The 11,006-nt window shown below is 40.3% G+C and overlaps 1 protein-coding gene across 1 annotated transcript; it reads left to right on the top strand.

Moving 5' to 3' along the window:
* Nucleotides 1-383: 383 nt before the first annotated feature.
* Nucleotides 384-10,806, top strand: LOC104534766 (mitogen-activated protein kinase 1; the record flags this gene model as incomplete). The annotated part of the gene is made up of 5 exons (XM_010183167.1): nucleotides 384-441; nucleotides 867-1,056; nucleotides 2,749-2,938; nucleotides 8,810-8,926; nucleotides 10,692-10,806. Coding segments are annotated over exons 1-5 (670 nt in total), but the record flags the coding sequence as incomplete, so codon positions are not given.
* Nucleotides 10,807-11,006: the final 200 nt, after the last annotated feature.

Raw genomic sequence — 11,006 nt, forward strand, 5'->3', positions numbered from 1 at the left:
CTGAGTACAAATTTTAGGGAAAAATGTATGTTTTAGTGAGCCTTTTTGTTAGGCTCAGGCCGTGATATTCTTCGTAAACGTGTAGGCATTTTGAACAGCAATACTGAGGGTGCTTTATTGGTACTGTGAGGAATGCTGCTCTGAGCTTCTGGAGTGAAGTACACGTAAGTGTAGCAGCCAGCGTGTTCGTTAGCACAGGTCACAGCCGCCGTATTTCCTTGTTGTGCTGCTGCGAGCTTTTGCTTCATGTGTGTAGTCGGATCCATTTGCTCTCTTCTTGAATGCTGTTGTCTTTGGAATTGAACTTGGAAAAGCGCTTTCACAAGTTCTGCATCCCTTTTGCCCTTCCACGGCTGTTCTTCTTGGGGCTGCGGTGTAGCTCGATGGCGGTGCGAATGGTTTCGACAATTGGAATTACTTACAGGAGTTTAATAAAAGGATGTGGGATTCTGCTGCTTGAAAGATGATTTCTGAAGGCTTTTCTGTGCCCCAAAGTGAATGGGTTAACTCAAGATGCTTTTTTTTCCCCTCAAACTTCTTGATTACTGTGTATAGGAAAAGCCTCAAACTTATCACAGGCTGATAAAGAAGATCAGTGCTTCTTTCTTTGTTCAGGTACCTGAGAATCAGCAGACTCTAGGTCAGCTGGGAAAGCTGATGACTTGTAGATACCCAAATAGACTGGTAATAGAAAAATAGTATTTTGTCTGTTCACCAAAGTAAAAGATACGTGCTGCTCTTGCCTCTCTTCATTTGGTAAAAATAAATGTAAAACAAATGCACCACCCTATACTCAGGTTAATTTACTTTCTTGCTTTCTGAATTGGATGAATTCAATATTCCTTATAACTACTGTTATTGGTTCTCTTCTAGTTCTGCCTATGATAACGTCAACAAAGTTCGAGTTGCTATAAAGAAAATCAGTCCTTTTGAGCATCAGACGTACTGCCAGAGAACTCTGAGAGAGATTAAGATCCTCCTGCGCTTCAGGCATGAGAATATTATTGGAATAAATGATATTATCAGAGCTCCAACTATTGAACAGATGAAAGATGTGTATCCTTTCAAAATTCTCTTATTCTGGGTTGTGAGTGATGGTTGCTGCCTTCTCTGTTTTGATTCTTTTTTCCTATTTATCCTCTTCCTCACTAAAGTTTAAGAAAAGTTGTCTTGTATTATTGGAAGTTCATAATGTTTGATCAGTTTATAGATACATGGATAGATGTGGTGTGTAAGTGAACGCTATTTTTGTTGGTTCTTTTTCAGAAAAAGAAAAAAAAAGTTATTTTCTATCTTCCAAGGCAAAGAACTCAGCATTGTAGAGATTATTTAGTTTAGTCACTTAATCCTAAAACTACATTTGTTCTTAGTAGAGCTGTTGTTAGAACTGATTGCTTTGTGGAAAAAATAAAATGGTTGGACCCTGCTAGAATTGTCTAAAATTTCCTTAAAGAGTAGAATTGTACGTCTTGAGGAAGAGGAAACAATAAAAAAGCAAAACACAACCCCCAGTTTCACAGTGCCTCCTGCATATGTGAAAAGTCTGAAACTGCACAGGGGCAGATAAACACGTTTGATTCGTGTATGCAGATCTGGCCTGTTTGTTACACTGGTAGTTCTTTCACGGGAAACTTGGCTCTGTGGACATGACTTCATGTGGTATCTACTGTATGAAGTAATCTTAGCTGAGAGACTACCCGAGATACTAGGCCTGCTTTGGAGAAAACCAGCTTAATTTCCCCCAGGCCGTGTCCAATGATTTCTGTTGGTTTTGTGGGTCTTTGCAGGTGTCTGCCCAATAAAAGGTGTAAGTGCGTGCAGGCAGAAATCGAACTGAATCTTATATCAAATGTTTTCGCTTAATAAATTCTAAATGTATGATTTGAGGTCAGTCAGTCTTACGTGGGACTCTGAGGTTACATTTCTCTGACCGATCTGACTGATGTAAGCGCTTGCTGCCTGTGAAAGATGTCCCAGCTGTGTGGTCCAGTCTGAATACCCACTTGGGGATGCCCAACTGGAATAGCAATAGGGGTGTGTTTTCACCAAATCCTGTTTTGCTGAAAAGTGGTCGTGGAACAACACCCCAAGGGTTTTGCAAGCAAACTGAATTAAGGGAGAAGAAAATTTTACTTAACTCATTCCTGCCAAAGCAGGAAAAAAAAACAACCCTTTTCTTTATGTTCATTCCAATCGTAGGAAAAAAAAATCTGACTGAAAATATTAGATTTAATTTTAGTAAGCAAAAGGACTGCTGTATTTAATGTAGCATAATATATAGTAAAGGAGAACAAGAGCCAAGGTTTTGAAGTGGAGAGGTGACAGAGAAGACTGATCAGAAGTGATCAGATCTTCTACCTTCATGCTTTTATGCAACTGGAATTGAGTATCTCGAGTTTATTACTCATTAAACTAAAAAACAGTCTTTATTTCTTGGCAAGCAGGATAGAAGTCTGATCGTATTAAGATTCCAATAAAAATCAGTCTCTAATACAAAGAAGTAGAGGTTTATGATGATTAATTTGAGAGTACCACATGCTGATGTTCCTTAACTCTGTAAGGGGCTGCATCATGTAGTGGGATTGATGTGAGTCAAAACTGTAAAGCAAGAAGCAAGGACATAGTTTCATTATTGCCATGAAACACACAAGAGAGAAAAATTGTTACAGAAGTTTCATCTGGTACCGTATGTTGATATTTAACATGACGCCACGTTTGTTTTGCTGCCTTACATCTGATGCCTGACAGATACATTGTGCAAGACCTTATGGAGACAGATCTTTACAAGCTCCTAAAGACTCAACACCTCAGCAACGACCACATTTGTTATTTCCTTTACCAGATTCTGAGAGGGTTAAAATATATCCATTCAGCCAATGTGCTTCATCGTGACCTCAAACCTTCGAATTTGCTGCTTAACACCACTTGCGATCTCAAGGTCAGTTGAAATTTCTTACAAATTTTGCTCCTTCATAAACTGCCTGCTATAACCATCAATGCAGTTTTGTTACTGGGGATTAATGTGATTTTTGTCCTGGAAAGATTGCCAAAGCATTATTGGTTTTGATAAGTTAATAATTAAGATCTGAGTGATGAAGAACTCACTGTTATGCTTTTTTAATGAGTGCATCGCTGTTTCCATCTGGAGGCTGACATTGAAACAGCCTCTTTGAAAGCAAGGTGAAAATACTTGTCTGAAGCAGAATTGAGTTTACCTAAAAAGCAAACTCAGAACTGTGTGTATTTCAAGTCTTGGTTTCTCTGTGTTTAAACTGCTAATTGTTCAGTGTTGGACTTCGTATTAGTGGGCAACCAAAATAGCACATGAAGCTCAGTGCTCATTAAATGCAGAGCAATTACTTGGCGAGAGAACATTCCTGATCTACATTTCCAGTGATGGGCTCTGGACTGGTTAATGCTGCAGAAGGATGATCTTAGAGCTGTTATGATTCTTGGAAAATGTCAGCTCAATGCTTAGTGGCATTCAGTAAAGCAAACCACGTGTGAAGAGTTAGAACAGAGATAGAGAATAAAACAGAAAACATGCTGTTCTGTAACTCTGTTGCCTCTGAGACTCCAGTTCTGTGTGATCACAGTTATCACACTTCTCCCTATGATACCATTTTTAAATGAGGAGACCAGAACTTCAAAGTACTTCTCTCCATATCAGGAAGAACTATTTGCTCTAAGTCTCCTCCTCTGGAAGACAATGCTTGAGGAAAAGGAAAAATACAGAAGAGTTGTTTGTGGCATAGGGAGCGTGAATGGAGAACAGTTGTGAACTGTCTTTACCTATTAAAAAGGCAGGGGAGGGGTGGGGCAATGAAAGGAGCAGGTGGCGTGCTCAGAGTGAAAGGATGTAGAAGGTAGCAGTAGTAAACTTTTGCAGCATCGTTAAGCTGTGGAATTTGGTACCGCAGAGCACCGTAGATATTGCAGGTAACGTGACTTAAAAAAACGCCAAGTAAGTTAGTAGAAGAAAAAGCTATTGAATGGTGCCTCTGGTGTAGAGTCCCATGATGACAAATTCGTGGAAGATGAGACACTCGTGGAGCAGCATTTGAGCGTGTGTCCTTTTACACTTTACATGATGTTTGTGCTGTTGGCCACTGATGGAGTGAGAACTTTGATCTGACTGGAACGACCATGGTTGTTGCATACTCTGTAGCACCGAATTACACTTTGTTTTTTATAGTAGCTCTAGTTTTCTCATTAAAACAAAACAAACAAAGCAGAAATACCCTCTTCAAAATGCAAGCTTATCACAATTCCAAGAGAAGTCCTTGCTGTTCATACATTGGTCCAGTCTAAATATTGGCTACACAACCAGTTTGCTTCACATTCTCACTGCTACTTGTCAGCTTTTCCTAATGCATCCTGCTGCACTGGTCACCTCTGACTCCTGCTCTGGGATTTCAGCAGCTGTTACTGCATCAGATCCCTTCAAGGCATTAACCCCTTCGTGAAAGAAATGGAGTAGAATCTATGATGATTGTGCAATAGAAACAGGAAAGAACAGTTTGAGTGTAGCTCTGTGTTATGTGCAATAAAACAATAAAAGGCAATGTTTTAACACAAGTAAGATGGTCATGAGAAAGAAGGTAAGGTCACTGTATGGCCAAATAATACAAAATGACCTTAGTGAGTACTGTTCCAATTTCTTTCAAAACAGCATGCCACTGCAGTATGTGCCTCCTAGCGCAGAGTGTGGTAGTCTGTGCTACAGAGCATGTGCTTTTTCATAACCTAAAGGGAGCTCTGGTGTTATATTAATACCACATCTAAAGTTTAAACAACAGAATTGGAGAGAATACTGCTACATGTTAGGCCTTGTCTAATGAATGCCGAACTTGTGCTAGCTTGTTTATTTTAGGGCTGTTCTGCAGGTCTGTGTGTCAGCTATGTACATGTGCATGCTCGCGGGGTTGGTTACTGTACATAAACTCAAAATGGCATACTGTGAAAATGAGCAACTTAAAATGACACTTCCAGAAGAAAGTTTGTTCATCTTCAGTGGTAATGCTGTTAGCTGCCTTAACGGCATTATGAGAGCGAGCTGCTGATCTCTTCTGGAGCTGAGTCTCCTACAGGTTGTAACAAGAGCTCTTTCTTCTCCCTTAAGCACAATCTTGACTTCTGGGTCATAGATTCCATTTCCAGGAAAGAAATGTATGAGCCTCTACTGACACATTTGTCTGTGAACCCTATAGCTTGTCCTAAGCAGCCGACAGGCTCAGGGCAGAAGTGCAAAACCTAAAGGTGTTTCTATTTCCTTCAGCTATAAATAAAGCATATTAAATATGACTTACCACGCAGTGAATGAAAGTTTGTGTAGGTACATAATTTGACTGAATGAGCGTCTCTTGTTACATATTTTTAGTGAAAGATTAGATTTGAGAGTCCGTGAAAATGACAACCTTGGAATCTCTCTCCAGCAGGAGTCCTGGGAAATAAAGATGCTGGTCTTTTCTTTTGCAGCCACGCATCTTTCCCATGAATGAGTTTAATGTATACGTGCTACAGGCTGCAATATACTCTGAAATACCGTCTAACGCTTTTAGAAGTGTCTTCGCGTTTTCATGGTTATCTGCATTTAACAATTTGATCTGTTTTGCACTTTTGTAAGTTAAATAAATTACATTAAAATGCTGATGACCATATAATTTTCCTAGGCCGGTGGCATTAATGTTTCAGAAAATGAGGTTAAAGTTATTTTAAAGAGGTTCTCAGTTGCAGTGTCTTCAGTGTATCAGTTCACTCTACTGAGAATCTACTTCTTTGACTTGGTTAAAACGTTAACGCAGTATATGGATATTGTTTGTAAGCTGTGCTTTTCTGTCTTCAGAGTGAATATGCTCAAGTATGAAACGTCCAAGAATTATTTGGTACTTTGATAGGCTTGAAAGGAAGGCCCTGAAAGGGCTCTTTTGAGGAAAATGACAAGTCATGGTTTGGTTCAGGATTTTCCCAGTTACTCTAGAAATGCAACTACCATCTTATCAGTAACAATTAAACTTAATGCAAACCTCTCCTTTTCCTCCCCAATGGTACCACTTCAGTATTTCAATGTATTGGTAGCACTGGTGGGTGTCATTTTATTTGCTTAGCAAATGGTCATATGTACATCGTCCTTATGAATTGTCCCATTTACTTGATAGCTTCATCCAATTTCAATTCATATCTGATTAAAAAACCAGAACAAACACCTGACACTGATTACAGGAACATTGTTTTCAAGAAGTGGAAGCTAAATATACAGCTAGGATGCGGGCACTTTATTTCTTTGATGGGGAGGTTATTCCTTCTCTCTTGGCAGCATCTGTTGTGTCTCTCCAAGGCATGAAGCACTCACATACCTGCACCTTTCATGATGCAGTTGCTTTTTTCGCCGCTATGACTTAGTCAAAATGTGAATAAAATTTTGCCTGTCAGTATGTTGCTCTCACAGGTTCTTTCTTCTTTTGTTTTCGTTCTCATTGAAAAGCCTACCTTCTGCTGCTGCTTTGACTTTTACCAGTTATTATTTGAACACACAGTGGACTCGCAAATTTTGCCCCCCTCTAAATAGGGTAGCTGCTTTGTTCAGTGTGTTCTGCTGCCACAGGGCAAGAACTGTCTGGCTCCTCAGGGTACAGTCAATGTCTGTGCTTGGTCCCTTGCACCCAGGACAGGGCCTCTCCAGCTCCTCTTTTGTTCTGCCCTGCTAATGCTCCTGGTCAGCTCTGCAGCTGTTGACAACACTGCTGACAGCCAAAAGCCTTTCCAGCAGCTTCAACCTTGATGCCTTTCTCACTAATGGTGTTTCTTCTTTTCTGCTTAACCTGTTTCTGCTCTAGTCAGCGGGGGTTTTTTGTCATTTTAATGAGCTGTCTTTGTCATTAATCTTCCTTTCCATCCCATATGCATTCTTCTACTTGAGTTGAGAGATTCACAGACACCTTCTTTAATGCAGTTCTTTCTCCTCACTGTGGACTGGAGAGTGTCTTTTTTCTTTTGTCTTAATAACAAATCATAGCACTTTGCTTATGTGTAACACTGCAGTTCTGCACAAGTCTCCTTGCTATAGTCTTATTTGTTTTTTTCTGAGGTTAGAAGGAAGAGATTGCAACAGTTTTGTCTGCCTGCATAATGATTTTCTGAAGTCCATAACGCTGTTCTCTGCAGTTTCTTCACTCCTGTCTTACAGGAGACTCTTGTGATTGTTTGTACTGATTCTCTGTATGTAAGCTGCTAATTGCACACAAGGCAGCTGCTCTGTTTCCATAGCCTGGGAAAACCTTGACATGCTTAAAAGGGTTCTTTTTGATTTTATTTTCCAAGGGTTTAAGGTTTTGAGGGTTTTTCATATTTAGCTAAAGTCAGAGGAGTCATCTCGTGCAGCCTGGCTTATGAAATTCATCATCGCCTTTTCTTCAGTCGCTCTGTTCAGTCAGCTGCTGAATCTTGTCTTTCAGATGTAGCTTTTAGTCGGCTGGATCACTTCTTCCCTCACTGATCTGTGCATTGTTTCACAGGCTGCCCCTCCAGGAAGATACAGGAGTAGGCTGCCAGTGAGGTTTCTGCAGTTTTGGTGGGGTTATCCATTACAGTCTGTATTGACTGTAACATGTTTCTACTTCATGTGTTTAATATAGTCAGTGTACACAATTAACTATCAAAAAGTAAGCTATTATAAAACACGTACCTTGGAGGAACCTCCTGTTAGCCACTCCTGCATTTGATGCTTTGTTTGTCTGAGAGTACCTACTCTTTCATGCAAATACACCTGGTGTGCAAATGGATCGCTTTCATAAACTGGTATTTATTTGATGGTAGAAAAAACATATGGATGTGTGTAATGTGCCTCTTAACATATTAACATTCGCCTTTTGGATGGTGAGAAAGGAAGAGCTGCTGTGCTCTAGGACACTGTCTTCACCTTTCCAATTTTCTTGATTCCCCTCTGGAGAGGGGACACTAAGTAGCTCTGAAAGCCATGGAGCTTCCTTACCAGAGTTTAGGTAAAAGCACCTTTATTTCCTTTTTGCTGAGCTCGCTAATCTAGATCAGAGTTTATTCTTCTTTTCTTGGTCAGATGAAACTGTTTTCCTGATAAAGGTGAGAAATATTTTTTTGTTTTTAAGCTCATGCTTCCTTCAGCAACCTCTAATCTCAACAGTACCATTATCTCATGATTGGATAGGAAGCTTCTTGTGCGAAGATGCAGTTATGATGGCAGCTTTTGTAAAGAGGGCTATTGAACTTGGCTACAAATGTCTTGGCTGGTAATTTTGTTTTCTGGAAATCTTAATCTCATTCTCTTTTCATTTTCTGGTATGCTTCTGATAACAGGTAGGAGCTGTTATAGCTACCTACCTATCCTATATCTTGCCATCCACCTGGCAGAGGAGGTGTTAAGTAGCCCATAGCAAAACACAAGTCGTGCACCAAGAACATCTTTTTTTTCCCAAACCATTTATTCTTCCTGGCCCCTGCACGCCCTAATCAGGGACTGTTTGTACTTAATCAATATATTTCTCTTAACCTTTGTGCAGTAATTTGTTTTGAAAAACACAGGTTATCATCCCTCTATTTGCAGGTGTCATGCTGTGGTGCCCTAATCAGGGACTGTTTGTATTTAATCAGTATATTTCTCTTAACCTTTGTGCAGTAATTTGTTTTGAAAAACACAGGTTATCATCCCTCTATTTGCAGGTGTCATGCTGTGGGTTGGGAAAAGGTGAACTGGTAATGTTGTAGCATTGGAAGCTGTATGTCTAATATGCCTCCTTTTTGTTGTGTTTTTGTTTTTAAATTTCTTCACAACCAGATTTGTGACTTTGGACTGGCTCGTGTTGCAGATCCAGATCATGATCACACAGGATTCTTGACAGAATACGTGGCCACACGTTGGTACAGGGCTCCTGAAATCATGCTGAATTCTAAGGTAAGAACCATGGTGCACTGCTCTGGTGCTTCTGTTGCTGGTTATTCTCGTATGAGAAGCGACTTTGCCTACCTCCACCACCACTTCTGTGATTTTTAGGATCAGAATGCATGCATAGCCTTGAGGAAGTGTGGCAGTGGATTTGCAGTATAGTTACTGGTTTGCAATAAATATGTGATTCCAGATACGATTATTGGATACTACAGCTGAGTAACCATGTGCATGAGTTCCCCTGTGTCCAGTTCCTTGTCCAGTCATGAGACTTCTTTCCACCAAATGCTGTTCCACACAGCAGGATGGAACCACTACTAATGAGAGCACTTTACTACTGTCTTCGTCAAGGCTTGCAAACATTCCCTTACTATTATCTTGACATCTTGATTTAGATTTAGAATGCATAATGAGGGCAAATCTGATTCTGAAGGCATGTGATCTTTGTTGTGTGTCAATCTTAATTGCATTCTCCCAGTCTTAATGAAATCATCCCTTTGGCTTTTCATCCTTGGAATTATTCGTACGCTCTTCTGCAGCTGCTTTAAAGTGTATCCAGTCCCTGTCAGGTGTGAGTAACGGGCATCCCTCAGAAGCTTTGCATTGGTTTGTACAGGCATACACTTGTTAGGAAAATACCTCTGTGACACCTGTGTCTGTATTTCATACTCAAAGTCTTTGTTGTTTCTGTAGGATTACCGCTTCATTGGTGGTGAGGTTAGATTTGTTGTGGTGGTAGTGCCTAATGTGCCTTTAGAAAACAGTCATCTCACACTTTTTTCCCAGCTTTTTGTGCTTTAAACTCACATAAATAGGCCATAAATAGGACAAGTTAACTCTATTTCTGGATATCCACATACATTTATCAGCAGCTTCTACAAGAGGGTATTTTCTGTGTTTCTTCAGAGGTGGTCAACTCACAATTTTCCTGGCCTATAGCCTGATTCCTTTTAGAATTACAGTGCCTTGAAAACAAATGGTCGAGTGATCACGCTGTGAGAAGCCGGTGCTGAGGTGACTGCAGATCCAGCAACGTCATCAGCTTTACTTGGAAGCTCCCTGCTAATGGGAGGGAGTAGTGGGCAGCAGGATAGGGGAGAATAAAGCAAGGGAGCTTGTGGGGACTCTTGAGGGAAACTTGCCCCTGTGTAACTAGCATGCTGCTGAATAAAAACCTTGTCTTCTGGATAACACAGGTTGTCCATACCTGGGAAAATACGGCTCTGTTTCATTCTTCTTATACCCCATTTACTGTTGGCCTTCTCACATCACCTTTACTACTTAGCTGATCTGTAAAACATAACAGGTCAGTAACCAACAGTCTGTTTTGCCCTTTGCTGAAGGCTTCTTACTTGTGTGGTATTTAGATCTATTAGGAAGAAGAGTGGCTTTTATTTGTTTTCATGTTTAACATACTGTTCGGAGCTATGGAATTAAGAAGAGTAGCTTGTTTCCAAAATTTGTGAGTTGAAATTTGCTATAAAATGAGGGAGTCTCAGGAATTTACAGCTTGCAATATGTTTAGCAAAATTCAGAGAATGCTTTTGGAAAAACATATCTTGCATCCTTCAGTTCTCGCTCCCTCTTTGAAGTAGTGTTTTGATATATAATTCTTAATTATTTCATTCTGTACAGGAAAATCAAACAGCATGAACAAGCTTGAGTCATCTAAAAAAATGTATTTGCATACACTTTCACAACTTACTGAAGTAACGTGTTGCTGCAATTACGCAAAAAATTCTTTGATGAAAATGCGTTTTCGCTCCACTTGCAGGGTTACACCAAGTCTATTGACATCTGGTCAGTAGGCTGCATTCTGGCAGAGATGCTCTCCAACAGACCTATCTTCCCAGGCAAACACTACCTTGACCAACTCAACCATATCCTTGGTAAGTGTTCTCAAAACGTAGCATTTCCACGTCCCTCTGTGTCTGCATCTTGGCTGCCAGCTTGGCTGGTCGTGGTTGCTCATTTCTGTCTCTTGTTGGTCAGTGTATAACACATGAATCTGTAGAGGGGTATCGTCTGTTCCCTGTAGTTACTTCTGCAGTGATTGCAGGACGAGTGGCTGGAGCCGCCAGGCAGAAAA

The sequence above is a fragment of the Mesitornis unicolor genome, unplaced genomic scaffold, assembly GCF_000695765.1.
Source record: "Mesitornis unicolor isolate BGI_N332 unplaced genomic scaffold, ASM69576v1 scaffold7514, whole genome shotgun sequence".
NCBI classification, from domain to species: domain Eukaryota; kingdom Metazoa; phylum Chordata; class Aves; order Mesitornithiformes; family Mesitornithidae; genus Mesitornis; species Mesitornis unicolor.